The sequence below is a fragment of the Ctenopharyngodon idella genome, chromosome 5 (genome assembly GCF_019924925.1).
Source record: "Ctenopharyngodon idella isolate HZGC_01 chromosome 5, HZGC01, whole genome shotgun sequence".
Taxonomy (NCBI): domain Eukaryota; kingdom Metazoa; phylum Chordata; class Actinopteri; order Cypriniformes; family Xenocyprididae; genus Ctenopharyngodon; species Ctenopharyngodon idella.
Window position 1 is genome coordinate 8,318,762 of NC_067224.1, and position 26,600 is coordinate 8,345,361.

The following is a 26,600-nucleotide window of genomic DNA, read 5'->3' on the forward strand; positions in this document are numbered from 1 at the left end:
CACCTCCATCCTTCAGAATAATTTCTAAAATTATTATTTTTTTTTTTTTTCAAAGGGAAATTTTATTGCAGATGTTGCTGCAGTTCACAGTTGTTTCACTGGCATATCAACTTTTTTCTCTGATGTCTCTCCAATAGTTTCTTAGAAACCGAGACAATCATTAACATAGTAAGAGCAGAGAAATAAAATGAATGTGAACAGCATAGCTCAGATAATTTGGTCTGGGAAGAAGTTAATAGGAAATGTTTGAGTTCATAATATTGAAACCCAACTTTTCATTGGAGACTGTTATCTTGGCAAATCTTAGCACAGTTTTAGATACTGTTGATATTTCTTCTAAAACCTTACCTATAGAGTCATTGTCTGTAAATCAATGGAGACAGATTGAAAATACAGTTTTTAGATCACTTTGAGCTAAAATGGAAACAAAAATGTTACAATGGCTGCCAGATTTGATTGCTAATGTTATTGATATGTAATCTCAACAATTTTGGAGATTTTACAATATGTGATAGCCGCTTTCGAAATTTGTGAAGCTTTAAAACCTTTGTGAATATTTTGTTTTAAATCAGTGGTTCAAAATATGTATCAAACATACAAAGTCACATGACTTTAGTAAACGAGGCTTCATTGCGTCATATCTGTGCTGATGCATTTTTAAAAATTTTAATAGTTTGCAGATAGGATGAACTCAATTAAACCATTAACCACTCTCTATATGGTTTTTACTTCATCTTGGATGAGCTATATAATTTAAACCATTTTAATTACAAATTTGTATAATAAAAAAGCAAAAGTAGCAGTTAAATGTCTCTTATTGGTCTAATTAGGTATTTTTTAAGAGCTTCAAAACAGTGAATCATTTTGCGAAGCAATTAGTTCAGTTGATACCGAGTTTCCAAGAGCTCAGTTCGTCCCATCACTAATGACTATGGCCCTGTCCCACTTGCGGTCTTTTGGTCTTTCATTAGCCACTGCATGCGCATTTCTGTTAAGTCCACAAGACCATACAGTGTCCCATTTGTCATTTTAGGTTTCAGAAGGGTGCTCTTGGCCTCTGAGCCCGCAAGCTCCGTGGCAGACTTCTACCCGGCAGTCAAAGGCCCGGTCCCAAATGGCACCCTAAACCCTCACGGAACAGTAGTCCACACTTTCATGACGTAATGCCGCTTTGACTGCCGGGTAAAGTCCTCTGCGTATAGCTCGCAGACTTGCGGGCTCAGCTGAAGTGCGCATCAAGAGTGCGAGCACCCTTCTGAAACCTAAAATGATGAATGGGACACCCTACGGTCTCGTGGACTTAACGGACATGAGCACGCGGCAGCCATTGTAAGTCCACAAGACTGAAAGTGCATAGAAGTGTGCCATTTGGGATTCAGCCAAAGTGGCATTACGTCACGAAAGTGTGGACTCGGGGGAAGATTGCGAGGGTTTCCATCTGGGACAATGGCCTATTCCTACAAAGAAAATGGCTGCCTGGCGGCATTACCAAGATGGCCGACGAGTGAACTGATTTGCCTTAAAGGAACTGTTGTTTTGCTGGAGATGACGAGTGTAATTTAGGCAAGGCACAATCTTGTCTAAATTACAATCTGTGTGCAAGCAGTTTATTAAGAACTTAAAAATCAACAAACAAAACCAAAATACTAGGAAACACAAGGATCCATTCACTGTAAGAAGCACATGAACGAAACCAGACCAGACGAAACACAAAGGAAACACAAGGGGAAACAAACTAATAAGCAACAGCTAAGAACAATCAGGGGCCGTTTCTCAATATGCGTTCTTAAGCGATATTGCATCCTTGTGTTCTCGTAATACGTCATCATCAACTGCCCAAGTTCCAGTACTCAAGAACACAAGTACAGAGGACGCATGGTTCTTGATATCGAGGATGCATCGAATGCAAACTTGAGAGAAGCAAATTATTAGAATTATTAGAAGATGCTGCGGGCGGATGACATACTGTAGCCTGTAAGCTGTAATTTTCATTCAAGAGATTCCCGCAAATACGTGACGGCTCGTGAAAGTAACCATTTGTCCATTTGTTTTGCTTAATTTTAATAAAGTGATAAAAGACCTGAAGAAAGCCTGCAGTATTTTTATTGGCATATTAAAAAGAATCTTAACATTGACAAAGCTTAGGTAACATTAAACATAGATACTCATTTCCACAAATACGTGCAGTAAAATAAAATGATATAAAATAATATGAAAATAATGTCCATAATAATATGAAATAAATGTTTCAATAGGTAAGGACATTTGTTTTTGATGTTATGTTGTATTTATTGTGCATTGGCCGCTACGTATAGTATGCTGAGACGGTCAGTTGAGTAACAAGATCACAGCACATCTCAATTCTCACAAGGATGCGTTCTGTATCCTCGCGTCCATAAGAGTTTGTTCTTTTAAGGCAGCCTGGCGAGACAGGTCTCCACAAGAATGCAAGCCTGTTCTTTGTGTTCTTGGAATTGAGAAACAGCCAGGTTTCACTTAGGGCAGAGATGGGAAAACTCGGTCCTGGACGGCCACAGTTTAGCTCAAACCCTTATAAAACTCACCTGACTATAGCCTTCTTGTATTCCTAAAGACATTGATCAGCTGGTTCAGGTGTGTTTAATTAGGGTTGGAGCAAAACTCTGCAGGACAGTGGCCCTCCAGGACCGAGTTTGCCCATCCCTGACTTAGAGGAAACAGGAACTAGACAAAACTACAAACTAAAAGTCCACATTTCATTATTTTCTGAAACAAACTGTCTTCTTTACTTTTAGAATTTGATTTCTGTATGTGTTCATGGACATAGAACACAATATCCTGTTTTATGTCCACCCTCACAGCATATGAGTTCATTCTTCCCGCCCCCATGCAATTATTACTCTACGTCAATCAGCGGTGACGTACATCAATTAATCTTTAAATTATATAGATTACATTACACAATTGAACCTGTCCATTATCTCCCAGGAATAAAGATCAGGGGAAATGCGTCACTGCTGGTAGTCTATGAGTAGACACAGACCCTCCCTGAGCTGACACACAGCCAGGAATCTATTCAGCCATCTGGACAGTTTATATGTACAATTACTTGTGTCATATATTAGTTTGCACCAGTGACCAGATCTGTCAGATTAAATGTAATTAGTTTCCATATTGGCTGCATAACACCATTGCTTGCTTAGCACTAAGGATCTGAAGAAACCCCTAACCCCAAGTATCAAACTTTGTTGAATAGCTCATCCCAAACCAACCAGGCTCTTAACCTACTTCCTTAATTTCTAGCTAAAAATGAGTATCATAATAATTAAATATTTGCTTGGTTATCACAAAAGCTCTCTCTATTTTGTTGTAGATCATTAGATCGATATTCTGCCTCAGAAACCTGAACTAAATAAATTTTGTGAGGTACCTTCGAACACAAACGTTGCCTAAGAAGCCACTGGCTTATAAGGCAGCGAGGCAACGAGTCAGCTGCCTATAAGCTTTGGTCTTTTAATTGATTTGAGCTAAATCGCCCACATTAATGATACCAAAATAGGCAAGAACCACTCTGATTTTCTTCAGCAAGTGTAAAAATTATTTGGGGAAGCTTGACAAAGACGTGTAGTTTCATTGTGGCTTAGATAGGGTCCTAAACTATTTGTGCTGTTCAACAAGTCAAGTGACAAGCTCTATGATTGAAAAAAAATGGATGCATTCATTTTACTATACATATAAAGGTGCGATCACATTTACTACTGTTCTGCGAACTTTCCTTGGCAAAATCCAGTCATTTCAATAGAAATCAATGCAAGCACATTTTACCAATTCCAAACCAAATCAATCTAAATAACTACTATTAATCATTTATAAGTGGTATGTAATTGTTAAAGGGTTAGTTCACCCAAAAATGAAAATAATGTCATTAATTACTCACCCTCATGCCGTTCCACACCCGTAAGACCTTCGTTAATCTTCGGAACACAAATTAAGATATTTTTGATGAAATCCGATGGCTCAGTGAGGCCTCCATAGCCAGCAATGACATTTCCTCTCTCAAGATTCATTACTGTACTAAAAACATATTTAAATCAGTTCATGTGAGTACAGTGGTTCAATATTAATATTATAAAGCAACGAGAATATAAAAACAAAATAACGACTTATATAGTGATGGACGATTTCAAAACACTGCTTCCGGAAGCTTTGGAGCATTATGAATCAGCGTGTCGAATCATGATTCGGATCGCGTGTCAAACTGCCAAACTGCTGCAACCACGTGACTTTGGCGCTCCAAACCGCTGATTCGACACGCTGATTCATTTTACTCACACTAAAAAGTCATTATTAAATACCCAAAATTATTAAATGCCCATGATGAGGATGCAATGTTACAGAAATTGCAAAATAAAGGTATGTGTGACCATTGGACAAGAAATGATCAATGAGACAGCAGGGCCACAAAAAACAGGTTGAGAAGAAAAGATATTATCTGTAAAGACTTTAAGAGTTAAGGTGAAGAATTAGGTGAGAAACCATCAGGAAGCCTTTAGTCTCCAGTGCCACCATTTTTCAGAACTGCAACCTACTTGGAGTCTCCAGAAGAACAAGATGTCAGGTTCTCAGAGACTATGCTAAGGTAAAAAATCATGAAACATGACCCCCACTTAATAATTATCACAAGCTGAAGTGTTGTGAAATACATGAAGATTTTTTTCTCCCTGAAAGGTCCGTCTTGCTCATTGTTAGTAAAAGCTCACACCAAAGCTGGTACCTCAATAGTCACTCTCAACCTATCTGTCCACAAAACTTTCTTCATGTATTTCACAACACTTCAGCTTGTGATTCTTATTAAGTGGGGGTCATTGTTAAGGATTCTTTATCTTAACAAAGTCACTGAGAACCTGACATCTTGTACTTCTGGAGATTCCATAGGTTGCAGTTCTGGAAAATGGTGGCACTGGAAACTAAGAATTAAGGCAAAGAAGAAAGTGTGAAACCACCAGAAACTCTTTTGCAGTTAACATGTGTGGGTTTTTTTTTGGTTTTTTTTGTTTGTTAGTTTTACCTCTAAAAGAAAATCTGCTTAATAATTATTCACATCTGAATATAAGGTGTTTTTCACTACCAGCCCCGTTATCAATTATATATCACTTATAAATGATTATATACAAAATGAATAGTAGTTATTTAGATTGATGTGGTTTGGAATTGGTCAAATGTGCTTGGAAAAAAATATGATCAGAATATTGACTTTCATAATAATTGCAACGGTTTCAAGTTGGTCATGCAGATTTGCAGTGCTGTCCAATAGAAAGCTGCTTGGTTTGAAAGTGTCTGAGCTGTGCTGCATACATCGCTACATTTTTAACAATAGACAACAGACTTTTTTTGTAAAATTTTGCTTATGTACCTTAAGTCTTCCAAGCAGAATGAATATACTAATGTGAGGGCTGGCACTGAACTTGTTTTTTTCTCCAAATCTGCTACAGATTTTGGCTTTGGAAACTTCTTCCGTCCTGGGGAACCTCTGACCACTTGGTGTGGAAGCCCTCCGTATGCGGCTCCAGAGGTGTTTGAGGGTCAACAGTATGAGGGTCCGCAACTGGACATCTGGGTAAGAGCTTGGCAGTAGATTGACTGTATCAGATGGAAATACTATAGTAATTTGATATATATCATAGTACTGGTATAGGATTGAGTACCATATTCATGTACCATGTTATTTACATGGTTACAGTATAATCATGTAAAGCCCCTACTGGGAAAAAAAGCTAAAACCAGCCTAAGCTGGTTGTCTGGTCTTAGCTGGTTTAAGATGGATGTAGCTGGTGTAAAGCTGGTTTTAGCTGGTTGGTCATCTACCAACCTGACCATCTAAAGAAGTGGTCAAAACCCCTCAAAACCAGCCTGCTAAGCTAGTTATGACCAGGCTGGAAGCTTAGGCTGTTTTGTTTGTTTGTTTGTTTTCAGCAGCAATATATACTATATAGCAAATCTCAACTGCTTTATTGCTTGTATTGCAGCAAAATGTAAATTATATTATCTCCCAGCCCTAATCTGCTGAATTTGACTTATAGGGCATGAAAATATTAAGATATTATAAACACTGACATCATGACTTTCTCTAAAGCTACTTTGTGGTGTGTATTAATAAAATCACTATAAAAAATTTTGATTTAACTTGACATGGTTCTACAAAAAATAGCATGGAATTATCATGATACATATCCACAAAACCATGGTATTACCTAATAGCATATTCAAAAAAGCTTGGTAATACCATAGTAGGGAGCAACTAATATGTAGACAGCTGACGAAATTCTTTCCATTTGTTGATTTGTGTTCTCTCAGTCAGTACAGAGTATTGCGTCAGCAACTAACGGTAATTTAATTGATTGAAAACATAATTATTATTTCCTGTATTGTGTGTGGGTGGTCTTTTGTGCTAGTTCCTAGGCAGAGATTTATGTTTATTTATTGATTTTCTGTGTATGTGTGTGTCATGCAGAGTATGGGGGTGGTTTTGTACGTGTTAGTGTGTGGCACTCTTCCATTTGACGGCCCTAGCCTTCCTGTCCTCAGACAGAGGGTCCTGGAGGGTCGTTTCCGCATCCCCTACTTCATGAGTGAGGGTGAGGAAGTCACAGTAACACAATCATATGACTGTTTATGCATGTATGAGTTGGCATGGATACAGTAGGTATTTATTATTAACCACCCCAATATCTATATTATCTGGAATCAGTACTGAAAAACAGTGTTGGGGGTTACAAGCTACGTAATTAGTACATTGTTGTTTACACCACAAGATAAAGTTTCAGAGGGTGGCAACGTCTCTTTTGAGCTCATTGTATTCGATATATACTGTTTCAGACTGTGAGCACCTGATCAGGAAGATGTTGGTTCTAGATCCAGCCAGGCGTTTGTCCCTGAGTCAGATCAAAGAACATCGCTGGATGGTGCAGGAGGTCCCGTCCCAGCGGCCTGTGCTCTACAGACAGGGTTTGCTCTGCGAGAGCAAATCAGGCTTGGGTGAGCACAGTGAGCAAGTGCTCCGACTCATGCACAGCCTGGGCATCGACCAGCAGAAGACTATTGAGGTCAGTTGATCAGCTTTCACTTGGCCGGGGTTTGGAATGTGTTCCTGTGCAATGCCTGAGTTTAAACTGCTTTTGAATTAAAGTTGTTAAGAACCGTAATTAAAATTTAAATTGAAAATGTAATTCTAGTGCTGTCAAACTGATTAATCGTGAATAATCGTATCTAACATAAAAGTTTGTAAATATATATGTATATGTGTATATATATACTGTATATATATGTATATATATTTTTTTTTTAATTATAAATATTTTATATATATATTTAAAAAAGGTTTGTGTGTGTGTGTGTATATATATATATACACACAAACTTTTTTTAAATATATATATAAAATATTTATAATTAAAAAAAAAAAATAAATATATATATATATATATATATATAATATATTCAAATTTTTATGTTAGATGCGAGTAATTGGTTTGACAGCACTATTAAATAAAAAAAAATCTAATTGAATTGGAATGAAATTCAAAGAATTTTCATGTGCAAATCATATGGGCTATATTCAGAAACTTTAAATGATGTTTGAAATAGCCAGCTACAGAAATTTGTTTATTACAGTATTTAATTTATATACATTTCATTATATTTAATAAAATAAATCTCTCATTTTATGAGCCATTATAGAAGATCACTCATTTCCCAAAATTCTCTGATTTGCTCAGTATATTCTTTGATCATTAGATTAAAATGTAAATTTTAGTATTTATTTTTATTAAATTTATGAAGACATTTAGCTGGTGCTGCATGTCAAAATTAAATTTTAATTGTTATTTTTTACTGTATTTATTTACACATTTTTGTGAAAAAAAAAAAAAAATTGTACATAAACATGCATAATTAATCAAAAACAATGATATTATTCTTTGTTTTGCCACAAAACTTGTGCTTAATTAAATTTTTGTAATTCCAATTCAAATTCCTATGGGTGAGGCCAGTTTAATTCAATCCACAATCCTGAGCCAATTCTTCAATTCTGAACTCTAGTAGTGTTTTTTATCATTTATTTTTTTCCTTTCTAAAAATAAATTCACCTCTGAATTGCAAATTTGATTTCTCCAAAGAAGAGCCTTTCAGAATATTTTCAAACCATACTGATAGAAATGTGACATTTCCAGTGTTCTTATTCCATGTCTGTCTTGCTCTTCAAAAACTCTTGCCTTTCCTGTCACAGTCTCTCCAGAACAAAAGCTATAACCACTTTGCTGCTATCTACTACCTGCTTGTGGAGCGGTTGAAAGCGCATCGCAGCAGTTTCCCTGTGGAACAGCGTTTGCACGCCAGCCAGCGCCGCCCTAGCACCGTCGCAGAGCAGACTGTTGTCAAGGTAACCCCATCTGTGAAGTCTTCCCAGACATATTGAAATGGCGTTGGTATAAAAATGTAAATATTGGAATCATGAGAAACAAAATCTGTAATCCAGCCATCCTTCTTTCAGTTTAACCTCTGTGACCGTAAACCACAGAAACAAGCTTTTAAGGTTTAATGCGTCGCTTGTAAATGCTGAGACCTTTAAGGATCCTTTTTATGGATTCATCAACATATTCATTCAGTATTAGATGGTAATACCATAGTACTTTGACATACAAAGTCTAAGACTACTTTGAAAAGTACATCTCCGTGTAACAAAGGCACAACCATGACAGTAACAATACCGTGATATTTATTGGTATTTTACAGACCATGGTGGTTCCCTCCCAAGCATGCGTCCCTCCGCAGGCAGCACGTCACCTGCGTTCACCTGTTCTGCTGCAGTCCACCACAGACACATTTACCTTCCCACAAACCCCTGCTTCCCCAGATCAGACGCTCATGGAGGAAGACGTGGCCACTCCCAAGGTCAGTTATGTTTCAACTGAAGTAAGGACCAAATCAAAGAGTGAAAAAAGGTTATTAAATGGATTCTTCTTGCACAGAGAGAAATCTCTCATCCTCCTTTCGAGCTTGAGGCTATATTTCGTAAGCTCTGCCTGCTTGTTTTAAATAGCAGCGTTACTCATTGGCGCTGCTGTATGACGGCAATAAGAGCTTTTGTCTGCAGCGTGTGAAGTTCTTCTGCCTGCGTGTCAGCCTGATCTCTTCCTCATTACTCACCCGCAGTATCTGAGCAGCATTTCAGCCTCTTAAAATAACACCTGCGTATATATATTAAATAATAAAAAACGCTCTTTATGATTTCAGCGGCTGGTGTCACCACTGGGGCTTTGCGTCAGTGTAGGTATCTCAAGCACTCGTTGTTACTCATTCATAAATGAATGACTCAGACACAGGCAAGGGAATTTTATGATATCTGGGACTAGGCGATATGACAGTATGCACTTCGTGACACCTGGAATATGTCAACCGGCAGAGATTTTGCTGTACCATTTATACCGTGGTAGCAGGGCTGGGCAGTATGACAATATACATTGTGGCAGCAACTTTGCTATATTGCTTATGTTGCGGTATGTAAATATATTTGTGTAGCACAGTACAACTTCAAGTTATTGACACTTTAGGGCGTGTTCACACTTGGTTTGGTTTAGTTTGGTTCGATTAAAACGAACTCTGGTGTGATTGCTCTGTTAGTGCGGTTCATGTGAATAAGTGTGAACGCTACCATCCCAACCCTAGTGCACACCAAACAAGCGGATCAAGACCGCTGAAAAGGTGAGTCTCAGTCCGCTTACAAATGAACTCTGGTGCGGTTCGACTGAAATATGAATGCAACACTGACCAAAGACATCTGAAACAAAAACAGGATGTGATGTCACAAGATGCGACTAAAAAGGACAGAATGCTCAAGCATACCTGGTTTTTCTTGTCATAAGAGCTACGTTGCCCAGTACTGTTCGGTACAGGCGTCGAAAATGCCGTCTCCTTGTAGCAGATCTTTGTTTGCGTGCAACGAAAGAATTCCTGTCACTTGTTTTCGACTCCTTTACCCATTTCATAAGCTCTTTGTGAGTTCTCATCTGGTGAAAATGTACAGACATACAATGAGCGCATTTAGCACAGAGCACAGCATTGTTTTGAATGTTTGGTAAGTTCCATCGCAAATCATACATCATAAAATGACAGTGTGAACAGTAAGCAAACCAGGAAATGTATTTTCTTTTTTGGCCCGGCCCAAAAGAACCAAGAGAACCAAACTAGTGAACACCCTTAGAGTGATAAAGAAACATACATGAATGAGAAAATAAAGAGCTGGATGTGCATGACGTTATTATGTGCAATAAGCAGTGAAAAAAGAACGGTGTTTGTCAGTATATTTGATACGTGCATGAGGTCTTAAAGTGACAGCAGCCTAATATACCTGTTGCTGTCTGTCATTAATCAAAGAACAAAAGACCTGAAAATCACTCACTGCTCTTGACTGAATAACTTTTGTATCTTTAATAAGAATCAATTTATATTTCATTTCTACAGTGAAGACTACCTAGCATTTTATTTTTACATTTGATCATTCAATTTCTGTAGTATTTTTTACTACAGGTTAAAGGTGCAATATGTAAGAGTTTTGCAGTAAAATATCCAAAAACCACTAGGCCAGCGTTATATATTTTGTTCACTTGAGTACTTACAATATTCCAAATGTTTCCAACTATTTGTAAATCGTGAGAAAATTGCAATTTTAACCAAGGCTCCGGGACGTGTGAGGAGTCGCCTGTCAATTGCGTCATACCCGCGTTACCCTCGGTTTCTGGTTTTATTTTGTAGAAACCATGGAAACACCAAAGACGCTTTAATATATTACATGTTTTAATAGACAAGGGAACAACTGTTTTGATATATTTATAGACAGAAAACTAATTATTGTTATATAGCTCAACACGTTTAGTCTTATTGTTTAAATCTAATTTTCTTGATTTTTTGCGAGTACCATGCTTTACTATGCCTCAGAGAAAAACACTATTTTGTGAAGTAGCTAACATAGCATAATCAGATGCAGCTTTATTTTTTAGTAGCAGTAATACAGAATTTTCTCCATCATACCATACGTTTTAAAATTAATTGCATGTCATTTATCAACACAAGCCATCCAGCATTTAATATGATATTCTAAAATCGATGCCCATCTTACTGCAGTGTGCAAGAAGTGTCTCACAGCAGCCACCGAGCGAACGCACAGAGTAACGTTATAACATCATTTTCAACACACTCAAATGTATCTAATATGATAAACAGAGCTGTGTTACCTCATACTCATGACCGGAAAAGCAGAAGCGGCGCCGGCGACTGTGGCATAATAAAAGTTCTGCTGCTCGTGAGGCGTGTGTTGCGCAATCGCTCCAGCGGCCTCGTTCAGCTCCGAACACTCGGTCCTGCTCTGCTTCATACTTCAACGTTAATAATCACAACCATGAACATGATTTCTATCCCAATTGTTTTCCACCGGCTGTGATGTGAAGACCACATGTCCCAAGATTCCGCGCTCAAACTTGACATCATCAAGCTACGTCTTAGTTTTGAATAGGCCTCTAGCGACCTCTAGCGGACAGAAAATTTTACATATTGCACCTTTAAATAAACTTAATGTATCTTTGTTCTGTTGTATTTGTCCTATTGTTTGCTTCTTTGTAGTTATTTTAAATAACAAAAATAAAATGAAGTAACAAAAATAACTATATCATGATGTATATAGTTATCGTGAAATTAATTTTTCTCATATCGATAAATAAGATTTTGGTCATACCGTCCACAGCTACTTCATAGATTGCCTGGCTATCTTTACACTTGGGTGCATTGGAGAAATGTGAAAATATAGAGAGGGATGTGTCCAGAACAATTCAAGACAAGAAACAACATGTCATTTAAAGGGTATTATTAAAGACCAAATGAAATGAATGTTGAGTTTTGTCTTGTAGCTTTAAGGGTCACCTATGTACTGTGTTTTAGTAGACTGCTAAAAGTTTACAAAATTAACTTTTATATACATATATATACATATGCAGATATGTTTAAAATTCACTTTCTCTTCCGGGAAAAAGAACCAACATTTTTTGAACCATGTTGCACGTTTTGTCCAATAAAATGCTCTCTAGAAAGAGAATGCCCCTCTCCCTGATATAACCTGACACAGAGTATTGTTATAATGATTTAAAATATAAACCATTTTTCAATACATTTCCAGCAAAAATAACTTACGTAATCATACCATGATAAAAGAGTTTGATCATACTGCCAACCCTTATTGATCATGGGGAAACAGACTGCTTCTCAGCTGCACATCCCTCTATTTGCAGCCTGCTGTTACACAACACCACAGCCCTGTCTTTGTTAATGCCCCTGATGTGCCAGTGATGGGCCACCCATGTGATCAGTGCTGGGTGCTCACTCCACTCATGAGAAGCGTGACTACAACATTTGTCACCTTGGCTGTCGCAAGGCAATCTCCATAGCTACTGTTCCTTTAATTGACGTGCAGCGTTGACTCATCCTGTGGGGACTCTGCCATATACATACCAATTTGGCCTCCAAAAGGTCTTTTTCTTTTTGCTCCTGTACCTCAACCAGTGCTTGCAATGCCAAGGTCAAGAGTTTAATTCCCAGGGAACAAACACACTTATAAAAGTAGTCCTTGAATGGACTGCGAGTTGTAGTTAAAGTGAATGCCAAATGAATAGATGTAAATGTTTGTTTATGAAGAAGAGAACGCGTGATAAGTCATTCATTTAGCCTCGGCACCTGTGGAGCTGAACAGATGGCAATCTAGGGATCTCTTCAAACATGTTGAGGTCACACTCTCACAAACTTATTTCAACTGGCTTATTGTAATTCAGGAAAGCTGCTGGTTGCCTGTGGGCATTTGACAGCAGCATTACATAATTTTGAAAAAATGAAACACAGACATGGAGCTTCAAACATAATCTAACACAGGGTTTACAAAAGAGGTGTAACATGCATTTTGGTCCTATGTCGTACAGTGAGAAATGTTCAAAAACGGCTGTTGTCACGGTCTTGCGACCAAAGATAGCCTGCGATACTTTTCTAAGAGTGAAAATTTTGCATGATCATCTCACAGTGTGTTTGCTGCTAGGTCCAATAAAAATGCAACATGAAATGGCATATTGATCAACGCGACATGGCGCTAAAACATAAAACTACTTACCTCAAGGTCCATTTGCAAAATTGGCATGCCAAGTTGGCCTCTTTTCCCTAGCCATGACCTCATCCATAATTTCCTCTTTCGCTTCCTCATCTTTTTGTCAGCGCACATAATAACCACAATTGCCAAAGTGTGATTCACTAGCGAATGCTGATGACGTTTTATTCTTCTATACTAACTTGTGTCGTAGCGTATACGATTCAATAGGTGTCATCATTTTACAGTCTACTTACATTTCGTACCCAAGTTTATTAGATCCATGTCATACAGTGTGATTTGTAATGATCTTATATGATTTCTGAAATCGCACAGTCTGTAGCAGGCATAAGGGGTTCGGCTTACAAAAAATGGAAACCCTTGGTCTAAGAGGATCAGTGTTATGAGCAAAAGAGGAGGTAGAATAGAATAACTGATGTCTATCTGCTCTACAAATATATGGTAATTGTTGATATTTAAGGAAATAAAGAATATTAGACTGATTTTAAGTGATACCGGCCAGTGATAGAAATACACTTTTTAGAGGCCAAGCACTGAAGGTGCGCAGTCCACAGAACTGCTTACAGGAAAGTTATGAAATTTGGCACACTGATAGAGGAGAGTCTGACCTTTAACCACAGCAATTTTGGAGTTTCTAACTCAATCCCTCTAGCGCCACCAACTGTCCAAATTTTCACTAATGTTTGCGCTAATAACCTTTGAACCGTAAGGGCTAGAAGCAAAATTATTTTTTCCTCTGATTCCTTCGCTCAATTCTGTTGCACCCTATGTCGTAATTTTCCATCATGAAAATTTATCCACCATTTTGAATTTTCTGAAAAACCTTCTTTTTCGAACTCATTTTGTACGATTTTCACCAAAATTGGCTCAGATCATCTTAACACTGCAACACTTCACCAAATTGAAACCAAACTTTGTATGTGTCATTGTCTGCTCTGAAAACGAAGTGTGTTCAGGCGCATTGTTGGCACGTTACTATTTTGATGCCACTGAAATAGACTGCGCCTTTGACCAACTGAAACCTGGTCAAAAGTCAATTGCGCAATATTTGTTTTGTTATTTAAAGAGCGTGTTAGTAATATGCGCCTATAAATGCTTTGGTGGAATCCGGTTTTTCCCGTAGATGGCCTGCTCGCGCGCTTTAACCTCACGCAGGAGCAGATCCGTTTCCTCACTAGAGAACCATTTAGTTTTTCTGCTTGCAAATTCTACCATGTAAATAGCGAATCCGCCATGGCGCGAGCGCAACTGGCTTTTAAAGGGAATGGGAGATGAGACTCTGATTGGTTTATTCCAAGTTACGCCCAAAACACACCCATTACTCATAAGAGAATAGGGACAACCCTTTTAGACCATGTGCCGGGTGCGCCGACCATTTTTCCCATCCTTAAACTAGCAAAAGTGGATTCGGACACACCCTAAGCGCACTTGTGCCATGCGCTTTAGACTATTTGCTTAGATCGTTAAAATAAGGCCCAATGACACTGGATGAAAATTAATAATGTTGTTTCAAAGCTGTATTCTGTTATGTCTTCCATAGAACACAAAAGTAGACTTTTGAATCGCACCACAGGAGCTTAAATGATTTTAGTTTTAAGAACACCTTTTGAGGGGACTAAATTAGCTCCTACTTCAGAGTAGTGTCTAACCCAGCACAATGGGAATTACCAGTGATGTAAGTGTACGTTGATTGGCCGAATGCAGGCCATACGACTGTGTAAACACAGTCTTTAGGAACCATATGGTAGCTTTGTGTGAAAAAAATAACTGAAATTTGAAGTTGAGATGTAATGGAAGTAGCAACAGATCTTTTCTTCTGTATTGTGACATGCATCCAAATGAAATGGATTATCGAAAAATAAGTAAATGTAGGATGGGGACTTGATTGGATAGAGGCAGATGTGAATGTGACCTTGCAGTTGATTGTAAGAAAGGGACGGGGTTTATGCAGACAAAAATACATTGGAGTAGTCCTGTATGCATCACTAGAGAGAAGTCTGTCGTTTCAGTGGAAGATTATGACATTTTGGAAGGTCAAAAAAATGGAACCAATTTCCATTTCAGTCAACTTTAAATTGTTATTCACAGATCTTATTAATCTTCACTTTATATTAATTTCAAAGCATTCTTGTTTGCCTCTTGGAGAGCAGCTAGTAGTCACATCTATTGCGTTTCAGCTTTGATTTCAGTTGTCAGATCTGAAAACAGCAAAGTGAAAATGTCCTAAAGAGTGCTGAGCTGTTTCAGCCCAAAATAGTTTTGCCCACGGTGTGTGTATTTATATCTCAGGTGGATGGCTGCTTACTGGACCCACTCCCTCCAGTCGTTGTCCGCAAAGTCAGCGGCTCGCTGCCTAGCAACGTCATGGAGACGTCCATTGATGAGGGCATTGAGGCAGAGGAGGAGCACGCTGTGCCCCTTGCCGCCTTTCATACAGCTCGCTTCAGTCAGCGCCGGCATACACTGTCTGAGGTCACCAACCAACCTGCTGTGCTGCCCATCACAGGTTAGTACTGCATTTTGTACCGTATGTTGAGGTAACGCAATAATAGTCTAGACACATATATATTGATATAGTGTCTTAAAGATATATATTACTGTTCAAATGTTTGGGGTCTGTTTTTATCTTTTGCTCACCAAGACTTTATTTGATCAAAAATACAGTAAAAATAACTGTTTTTAAATTGTAATTATACATGAGAACGCAGAGTTGAATTTTCAGTGTCACATAATCCTTTAGAAACCACTCTAATATTCTGATTTGGTGTTCAAGAAACATCTCTTATTATCATTATTAATACGTTTTTGTATGAAAATTAGAAAATCCAATAGAACAGCATTTTCTTATTTGAAATGTAATTATTTTGTAACAATATAAAAGTCTTTATCACTTTTGATTAATTTAATGCATCTTAGTTTGTGGAATAAACTAACAGGTATTAATACACTCAACATATAAAACCATTCAAATAAACAGTATTAAATTATGCACCGATACTAAATTTCTCCACCAATAACGATAGCAGATTATTCATAATGATATCTGCCAATACCGATACCAATAGTTTGATTTTCTTAAGGAAAAAATTGTATTAGTGGAAGAAAAGACTCACACTCTGCGCTGCCGCTTGAACTGAGGCTCTACAGCGATCTGTCACATCACATTTAAGAGCATCAAACGGCATTTATTTTTTGAATTTTATGATGAAATGGCCAGAATTTGAAAGCTGAGACTTTGTTTCTCATCAGAAGTAACAAAGCACAAAGCTCATAATAATGTTTGGTGTAGGGAACAACCGTGGTTTTGGCAACCCTGGCTTGAACTACGGGGTGATTCATAGGGTCAAATAGAGCCTGCTTTAATGTCACTGTTTTTTAATGTTAATGCGTTATTGTCACGTTAACTTGCCCTAAATTCAACACAAGAGATTTTCATCACACACAGTATGTTGCAGACTGACACATTTTTTCGGCCCCCTTTTGATTGACAGGATATAATCGGCCCTGGTCATCGGCTGCCAAAAGTGAAAATAATTGCATTTATCGGCTGATAATTATTGGCATAATTGATGATTATTGGCCAATACATTGGTCCATCTCTATATACTCTTTCTGAATTAAACTTAAATTCATTTATTTACACCTACTAGATGGAATAAAAATGAAACGGATTCAAACAGGGTCATCTGCACTCATATCGGTCTCATTTTTTTGAGTTCAGTTTTTAATGTTCAACCTTTTTTGGTAGACATGTCATTTACATCAGTGTTTATTTATAAAGCACATTTACTATACAATGGGAATTCAAAGTGCTTTATATAATAAAGAGTTATAGAGATAAAAAGAAAAAGAAATTAAAGCTTTAATATTGATTAAAACAAAAAGGATAAAGTATAACCAAAGAACAAAATAAAAATGCAGTCTAGTCAGTAAGGTGAAGTGCATATTTAGAGAATTCACAGGTAAACAGATGTGTTTATGTTTATGTCTGGACTGTAATGCGGTCAGTGAGGCTTGGATTATTGTTTTTACATTGTAATGTGAACCATGCATTATGTTGCAGTTCTCTAAGATTTATGTACACTTCAAAGTCAGTTTAACTTCCATTTGAGTCTTGCCAATCATTTTGGACCCTGAATAAGTACTGTTACATCCATATACTTGATTTAACTTCAGTTACTCTCCACAGGTCTGAACCCGTCCCTCGGCAGCATGGACTCAGAGTACAGCATGGGTTCAACACAAAGTGACTTCAGTTTGCCTGAAGAGAATCCAACTCTAAAGGACGCATTAAGCACTACACCTGCCAGCTCCACAGCTCCAGTCTTCCTCGGCATGAAGCCCCCCGAACCCACCCTGCAGCCGCTCAACACAGAGGGGCGGGACGCTCATAATCACTCACTAGTCAGTTTCAGAGAGGGGCGAAGGGCTTCAGACACATCTCTCACACAAGGTCAGGATGACTTGTGTTCTCTTGCGCACATCATTTTTCATTTCGCTTTTCATCCATCACCTTTCTCTCAAACTTTGTATCAAAGAGCGGGCACATTACATTTCTGCTTGCGAAATTACTTTGGACACCAGGACAGCATATATGGGCAACAGGATATATAATATTAATGAAATATAAGGCCAATTAAGTATACTTAAAGAGAGCACACTATTTCTCAACACACTTAAGTACACTTAAGTTAAGTAAACTGTGGTTTTATTTAATATTACCATTTAATATATTTTAAATGTACTAAATCTGCATCTTCATAATTACAAATGTAAAATTAAAAATATATTTAAATACATGACATACATGTTTCAATAGAAATGACATTTTTTACCACAAATGCTTGTACATTCAGCAGTACACTTTAACCATATTTTAATAGAATTATGAAAATACATATAAAGATGTACTAAAGTTCTACTTAAGTGGGTCAAAAAAGCACTCTTAAATTCAGCTAATTGCATTTAATAAAAATGTAAACTATAATACATTTTCATTTAATTGCAATTAACATGCAATTAAGTGTCAGAAAAGATTACATTCAGTTATTACTTGAGTATTCTTTTAAAGCATATTATTTTTGTAATAAGAACTAAAGTATGCAAAAGTGTACTTCTTTTTCACTAGGGCATATAGATTGGGATGACGCAAAAGTGCCAAAACTTCACATGTGATTTTCAGCCAAGAGGTTATTCTGTTACATGTAGACCCTTTATTGGTTAAATGTCTTTTCACTATAGAAATGCACAGGTCAGAATTCACCGAACTTGATCTTTAGTACACAGCAAAAGACAAAAAATCTGCTACTGTATACATTCTTCTATGTGTGTGAATGAAGCACAAAATCTAGCATGCCCACCACTTTACTGTCTGTAGGCATGTATTTGCATGTCATAATCAGTGTTTTGGAACATTTATTGTGAGTGGATAAAATAACCCTCATTCTGACTGATATCTGACCTTCTATGAATAATGACTACTTTTAAAAGCAGAAAATAATCTCAGTGATTCACTTCTGTACTAATTATAGCAGTAGTCAAGTCTATGAGTCAGACCACCCCTGCAGCAGAAATATCTCCACCAGATCATCTGACTCTAAAGTCTGTTGTATTTATTGAACCCATGGTTTAACAGGTTTAGTGGCATTCAGACAGCACCTTCAGAACCTGGCCAGGACCAAGGGCTTCCTGGAGCTGAATAAAGCCCAGATAGTGTTAGGAGATGGTGGAGGCGGCGGTGGCGGCAACCCCACCATCAGTCCACAGGACTATCCATTTAGCCACCAGGTCAGACAGCAATTTGTGCTGTTTTCAGTTTGTTTTACATTTTTAAACATAAGTATTTTGCCTTTGAACTTAAGTGGCAGAATACTGAAAAGTTTTTTGTCTTCATTTTTTATTGTTTGACTTGAAAGATGACAGTTCTCTGTGATTTATGCTGATATAAAACATATTCTTTAATAATTTCAGGGAGAAGGACGCCAATGTCTAAGTGGAAAAGATACGTCAACATTCACTGGAAAAATGCACCCTTATTTGCTATCCAGGAGACAGAGTTTGGAGACACAGTACCTCGCTCAGCGACTGCAGGTGGGTCAATTACATATAAGAGTGTCCGCAATAAACAAAAGGAAAAACTTTTAAAAATCTGGTTTAAATCACATGTGCCAAGCTTTTAGAAATGTAATCTTTGTGTTCATGTTGGTTTCTTATGGTTTTGAAAGACTTTTATACCATTTTCAAGAAAAGTTTAAATTTAATTATTCTAAAAATGTCATGTGGTGTAACCGTCAAGTAAAATGTAATAGCATATTTTCCCTACATTATGAATATATGTGAACATGCATATCTGAATCATCATTAAATTTTTTTTTTTTTTTTTAAATAAACTTTTCAAGATAAAGAGTATTTTTAAGTATTTATTAAGTTTATGGGAAGTTGCACCACATGACATTTTAATGCCTGAACTAACCTTGCCTTGATTCTGCATGTTGGTTAGACCACATGACTTTAGTCATGCAGACAAACATTTTCCAAATATTAAAAAGGAATGAAGCAGTTTTGTTAAAATATTTTTTTCTAATAAATGATAATATAAGATTGTAAAATTACAGGTTTTCTTTTCAAGAATTTCATTCTTTTGAGGGTTTTTTTTTTCTTCATTATTTTTTCAATTATGAAAAAGAAAAAAAAAAACTAATGTCATTCAGTTGTGGGGCTATTGGTTTGCATGTAAACTGTTAAAACTGGTTATTTATATAAACTTGATTTTTAGTTGTAATCAGCATATGCTAATGTAAGCATGTAAGATATGCTGCTGCTGCATTAATAGGCATGGATAAATACCGTAACAGATCTAGACAGGTGGGGCTGGGGAAGGTGGAGGGATTCATAGGAACTCTAATAGCATGCTGCAAGACCAGATTACAGCAAACACTGAACCGGACTATTTAAATGTTGAGCAAGCAATCTCACTGGCTGCAGAATCAGCAAAGGCCAATGTAGCAATGTATTAGCCTGTGCCATCTAGAGTTTCATGACTAAACTAGATGTTTAAAAAAAAAAAAAAAATTATGTTTTTGTTTTGTTTTTTTGTTTTTTTTCAGAGGGCCAGTCAGTTGGCAAGCGGTCTTGGAAGTGGGCAGATGTTTTGTAAAGAGGCTGCACCTCGCACTTTAGAGCAACAACTCCAGGAGCACAGGTGAGGAACAACTGCATTCATAAATGTCCTGAATTTATCCTAAAGAATTTCAATTATGACACGTTTTCATTTGTAATTCTATGTGCAGACTGCAGCAGAAGAGGCTCTATCTCCAGAAGCAGTCTCAGGTACAGGCCTACTTCCACCAGATGCAGCTGGCAGAGGATGGTTACCCCCCTCCCCAGGACTGCAGAGACCCCCAGAACAGCAGCAGTCCCCTGTCCAGCCCTCCCTTCACACGGACCCAAACCCTAACCCCTTTTCTGGAGCCCGGCACCTCGTCCCTGACGTACGGCCCCAAGTCAGCCCGCTTCCCAGACTGGCCTCCACCGCCAGACAATCAAACAAACTACACCCCATCCCTCCCTACAGAGCCCCTGTATGCATGGAGTCCTGCCCAACCGCCTCTCCCTCCGGGCAAAGCAGAGAGCCCCTCGGCACAACCCGCACCTGAAGCCCCTTTCCTGGACTGCGAGGTGATGGAGACCGTAGAGGCCCCACAAGGGTGTGTACTCGTAAACTAAATGTGAAATAAAGCACTCTGAGGCTGGCTCTCAGACACAAGTGTGGTAAAAGCGCCCTCAGGGACGAACAAGATGCCATGGTTTGGGTCACATCTTATAGATGCTACAGATGTGCACTTGATCCTGTGGTAGACCCTTACAGACCTTCATTTTCAGTGTTTGTGAGATGCGCTAGTGTCCTGAAATGTTTTTTTTTTTTTTTTTTTTTTTCCCGGTAAGCACATATGAAATGTAGTGCAGCTACCCTAGAGTTTAAAAATCAGTATTAAAGCAATATTCCTTTTCCTATATAATACTCTAGAGTTCTACGAGTTTCAGTGTTTTTAATAAGTAGTTTGTTTCATCCTTAAATGATCAGTAGCTACTCAAGTTTTCACTATTAGTATTGTGTGATTTTTAAATAATAGATCATTAACAGAAATGTGTAAATATTAGGATGTTTCTAAGGGATAAAAAAGAATTATTAGAAATAGAGTCAACATGAAACACCATTCAGAGCATTATTTCCTAAGTAAAATTATGTAATTGTGAGTGAAACTGGTATTAAACAAGAACAAAATATAGAGCGAGAGCTGAGTACCAGTAAGAGGCCTTTCACACAGAACATGTTTTTGTATTGAAAAATGTGAGACACAAGCAGTGGAATGAAAAAAATGCAAGGTCTTTTTTTTTTTTTTTTTTTTTAAGTTTAAAAGACCTTTTTCTAAATTGAGTGTCATGACGCTGCAAAGGATGCAAGTGCAATGGTCAAAGTCATCCGTCTAACCGGTGATGGAAATGGCAGTGGAAGGCAAAAACGCATACTGTGTGAATGGCCCCTAACAGTTTACAATAAGATTCAAATTGTAAACATTTGTTAATTACATATAAATGAACAAACTATAATTTGCAGCATTTATTAATCTAGGTTAATGTTAATTTAGACATAAATCAGTTGAAAATGTATGATTTATATTCACATAAATTAACATCATGAACAAACATGAATTAACAATACACAAAAGTATATTTACAACATTAACATTAACCAAGATTAATAAATGCTGTAAAATATTGTTACTCACTTGTTAATTCATGATACCTAAAGCAGTAATTAATGGTAACAAATTAAAACATTTCAAGTAGGCTTGCTGCGATAATCGGTGTTAACTTTGTTCAGCTGCAACACCGATTACGTCACTTGCCCATCGCTGCACCGCAATTAGACACTACAAAAAACAGACACTACAATTAAAAACTAAACATGTCCGCTCAATTCAGCGTGAGCAGAACAAGAGTCGCAGCACAGATCAGCAGCAGGAGTCAGATTTCACCTCACTTTGCCCATTTTGCTTCACTCCTGACTGACAAGACGATGGCGGAAGATTTGGTTTCAAAGCAAAATGTAAAAGCGCCTTTTTAAGCGAGTTTGTCATTGTACTGTTTTGTTGTGTTTTTCATTAAGAATAATAATGAACTCACCATTCAAGCAATTGCCGCCCCCGAATTGCCACTAATTCCTATGGAAGCTTAGGAATTAATTGAAAACGCTCGCTCTGCTCTGCGCCAGTGGACACGTACCATTAGCGGAAATTTTCCTTACTGACACATCCCTAATTTCAAGTATTACCACATTGCCTGAACAGCTGTTTGACTGCTGCTTAAAATTAACCAATTAGCATGCATGACCTAGGTGATGTCAGCAGACAAACGTTGTCTTAATGATAAAAGATTACAAAAACAAATCATCTGTGGAATATGTACAGATGCTTGTGCACAATAAGACCAAACAACGTGTTAAAGTAAGTAAGGTTAATTTTGATTTCATGTTGACTTTAAAATTACATTACCTATTTTAGACTCTTCGAAGTGGACTGGAGAAGTAGAAAAGAACAAGGTTACAGTACATGTTTTTTCCGCCAGTATGTTTGCTTTAAGAGCCACTGTAAACATTCAGTCTTGAGATACAAGGATTAAACCAATCAGAATCAACATACAATGATCTCACACAGCGTGCACTACTGCTCAAACTGATTTTTTTTTTTTTTTTAGAAACTTAAGTGTTGTGCCTTTCAATTCTTGTTGTTCCTTTTGAAGAATGTCTGTTTTTAGATTTAATTCTTCAAGTAAAGCTTCCGGTTTGGAAATGCAGTATAAAGTACCCTCTTTTGACAGATACCTTGAACCAAAGTCTCCATTTAGGTTCTATTTTGAAATCCACTATGTGGATTTTTTTGGAACCAGCTACATGAGATAGTTGTCATGGTCCTACAGTATATTAAAAAGTATAGCAATATCTAGAGAAATAGTTCTGATGTTCAAAATATGAGTGTTGGTAGTGAGTGTTGTCATTTTATGCCTTTGAAGGAAAAAGATCTTATCGTGACTATTTAGAATTTGTAGTCAGATTTTTTGACTAGTGTTGATATTAATACTGACATTGAAAAGTGAACTGTTTTGTTATAGTCGTTTTTCAGTGATAAAATGTTTCCCGATATGTAATCACAATATGAATTTTGTTATATTCAGTTGAAAATGCTGAGTTCCTTGCACAAGGGGAAATAAAGGTCACACTCTCCTTGAGTGAAAACATTTGTGCGAGTGACATTTTTGTTCAAACCACGCCTCACATCACACAAACTCAGCTGTGACTATACACAGAGAAAGATAATGGCCTTTCAGTGGTTAAAAGACTTTTCTTTAAGTGATAGTTCTTTAAATTGGTCTTCAAGTCTTCTGAAGAGACACAATCGCTTTATATGATGAACAGTTTTAATTTAGGCATATATACACATTGATCAGCACACAATTTATAGAGCACATCAAACATGGTAAACATGGACTGCATCCGAAAACTGAAAAATGCTGCCTTCGGAAGAGACATTCCAAGGTAGGAAGTTATCAAGGCATATTCGAATCCAAAGTTTGCATCGCTTCCTGTCTCATGAGATACCTTCATCTGTATCCTTCGCTGCCTTTGATATCCCATAATCCTGTGCTTTCCATTCTGTGACAGTTGAGCTAAAAAATAAAGATGGCATCTAAAAGTTGCGGTTGGTGGTCATTTCGTTTAAATGTATGTTTTTGACCATTGAAATTGCTATTGTAGCACTTAAATATTCACTTAGTTGTCACCAAAACTCACGCTATTTTGCTGTAGATCATTAAACCATTGCGCTGCCTCAGAAGTCTGGCTGAAATCAGTTTCTTGAGGTACCTTCATGCGCAAATGCTTATGCTGTCATAAATGCTTATGCTGTCTTATAGGGCAGCAAGGCAACAAGTCAGCTGGCCAAGTTTTCAGATGCAGTCATGGACATTCAAACATACTTTTGCTTGACACCTGAGAACAAACTTCACTGGTTCTTGTGGAAGCTCAAATGCGCTTGCGTGACACTAAAGAACAAACCATATTGGTTCTCGCACTATATTAAAATATCATTTATATCGTAAGAATGAGCCACTTCTAAGTGATCCTTCTACCCGATTCAACATTTTTACTGGACAAATTTATTTCTCTGTTTTATTGTATTTACTTTTGGTGCATTAGAACACAGTGTGGTTTAAAAAAATAAATCCATTTTGATGCCAAAAATGAGTAAATAAAGAGTAAACTTACCTTTTAATCTGTCACAAAGTTACAATTGTCAAGCTCTACAAGAAACGGGATATAAATTACCAACAAAAATAATTCTGTCCCTCAAATGCAACTGAGTAATGCAATTAGAGTTTGAAAATGATTTTATCACTGTTAGAATTTTGGTATAGCTCTTGGGGGACCTTTCCCTCCATATTTTCTGCTTCAATATCCAAAAAATATATATAGCTACACTGCCCGGCCAAAAAAAAAAAAGTCACTGTTTAGATTTAAATAGGCAAAAACTTAAAGGGTTAGTTCACCCAAAAATGAAAATTTTGTCATTAATTACTCACCCTCGTGCCGTTTTACACCCGTAAGACCTTCGTTGATCTTCGGAACACAAATTGAGATATTTTTGTTTAAATCCGATGGCTCCATGAGGCCTACATAGGGAGCAATGACATTTCCTCTCTCAAGGTACTAAAAACATAAATCAGTTCATGTGAGTACAGTGGTTCAATATTAATATTATAAAGCGACGAGAATATTTTTGGTGCGCCAAAAAACAAAATAACGACTTACTTAGTGATGGCCGATTTCAAAACACTGCTTCAGGAAGACTCGGAGCGTAATGAATCAGTGTATCGAATCACGATTCGGATCGCGTGTCAAACCGCCAAACTGCTGAAATCACGTGACTTTGGCGCTCCGAACTGCGGAATCGACACGCTGATTCATTACGCTCCGAATCTTCCTGAAGCAGTGTTTTGAAATCAGCCATCACTAAATAATTCGTTATTTTGTTTTCTTTTGGCGCACCAAAAATATTCTCGTCGCTTTATAATATTAATATTGAACCACTGTACTCACATGAACTGATTTAAATATGTTTTTAGTACCTTTATGGATCTTGAGAGAGGAAATGTCATTGCTCCCTATGTAGGCCTCACGGAGCCATCGGATTTAAACAAAAATATCTCAATTTGCGTTCTGAAGATTAACGAAGGTCTTACGGGTCTGGAACGGCATGAGCGTGAGTAATAAATGACAGAATTTTCATTTTTGGGTGAACTAACCCTTTAAGTCTATGACTGGATCAATATTGCTGTGATTATTATGTTATATGATTAAACATGTTATATGTTTGGGAACAGTTCTTCTAACCCTAATTGATGGAGTGTGTAGCTTTTCATTTCTTAAACAACCATGTAGGAAGACACATCATGGCCATATTCCAGGATAACATTCATCAGGCTCAAATTGTGAAAGAATGGTTAGAAGGGAGCATAAAGAATCATTTTCACACATGAATTGGCACCTCTGAATCAAGACCTTAAATCCATTGAAAGTCTTTTGGATGTGCTGGAGTGGAGTTTACAAAGTGCTCGACTCTTACATTGCCAGTACAAGATCTTGATCAAAAATTGATTCACCACTTGATGGAAATAAAATCACAACATTTATTTCCATCAAGAGGTGCATAATTTTTTGGTCAAGATCTTGTATTGAAGAAAGTCTACTCCAGCACATCTCAAAGACTTTCAATGAATTTAAGTTTTGCTTACTGATTGTTTGCATACTATCTAATCTACCCAGATCTTATGTGGCATAGTTAGGAGATGATCAATGATATTCATAACGATAATGTAATAATCATAATGTTTTGGACAGTCTGGTATGAATGCATTTACACTGCAATTACAATTGCATAAAGTTATGTGAATTTGAATTCAACCTTATTTTTCAACGCAGAAGTAAGGTGTTTTCAGTGTATGTGCGAGACTTCAGATTTATTAGCCGCTATAGGGAAATAACGAGAAGAATATCAAGAATATCAATAAGTGCAGTAAACTGTAAAACTGTTTGCGCTACAAACCAGAGTGTTTATAATAAAGACAATACATTAAAATAATACAGGTGCTGGTCATATAATTAGAATATCATCAAAAAGTTTATTTATTTCACTAATTCCATTCAAAAAGTGAAACTTGTATATTATATTCATTCATTACACACAGACTGATATATTTCAAATGTTTATTTCTTTTAATTTTGATGATTATAACTGACAACTAAGGAAAATCCCAAATTCAGTATCTCAGAAAATTAGAATATTACTAATGACCAATACAAAGAAAGTAT

General features: G+C 37.1%; 1 protein-coding gene across 3 annotated transcripts in view; it reads left to right on the forward strand.

Moving 5' to 3' along the window:
* sik2a (salt-inducible kinase 2a) overlaps positions 1 to 23,472 on the forward strand; it is a 38,124-nt gene extending 14,652 nt beyond the window's left edge. For all 3 annotated transcript variants that reach the window (XM_051895102.1, XM_051895104.1, XM_051895103.1), the window contains 11 exons: positions 5,472 to 5,596; positions 6,491 to 6,614; positions 6,856 to 7,082; positions 8,264 to 8,416; positions 8,770 to 8,928; positions 15,464 to 15,680; positions 17,364 to 17,627; positions 18,810 to 18,961; positions 19,145 to 19,264; positions 20,281 to 20,375; positions 20,464 to 23,472. In XM_051895102.1, coding sequence (XP_051751062.1) covers positions 5,472 to 5,596; positions 6,491 to 6,614; positions 6,856 to 7,082; positions 8,264 to 8,416; positions 8,770 to 8,928; positions 15,464 to 15,680; positions 17,364 to 17,627; positions 18,810 to 18,961; positions 19,145 to 19,264; positions 20,281 to 20,375; positions 20,464 to 20,899 — 2,072 coding nt within the window. In that variant the 3' untranslated portion in view covers positions 20,900 to 23,472. The remainder of the gene's footprint in view (positions 1 to 5,471; positions 5,597 to 6,490; positions 6,615 to 6,855; positions 7,083 to 8,263; positions 8,417 to 8,769; positions 8,929 to 15,463; positions 15,681 to 17,363; positions 17,628 to 18,809; positions 18,962 to 19,144; positions 19,265 to 20,280; positions 20,376 to 20,463) is intronic.
* The last annotated feature ends 3,128 nt before the right edge of the window (positions 23,473 to 26,600 follow it).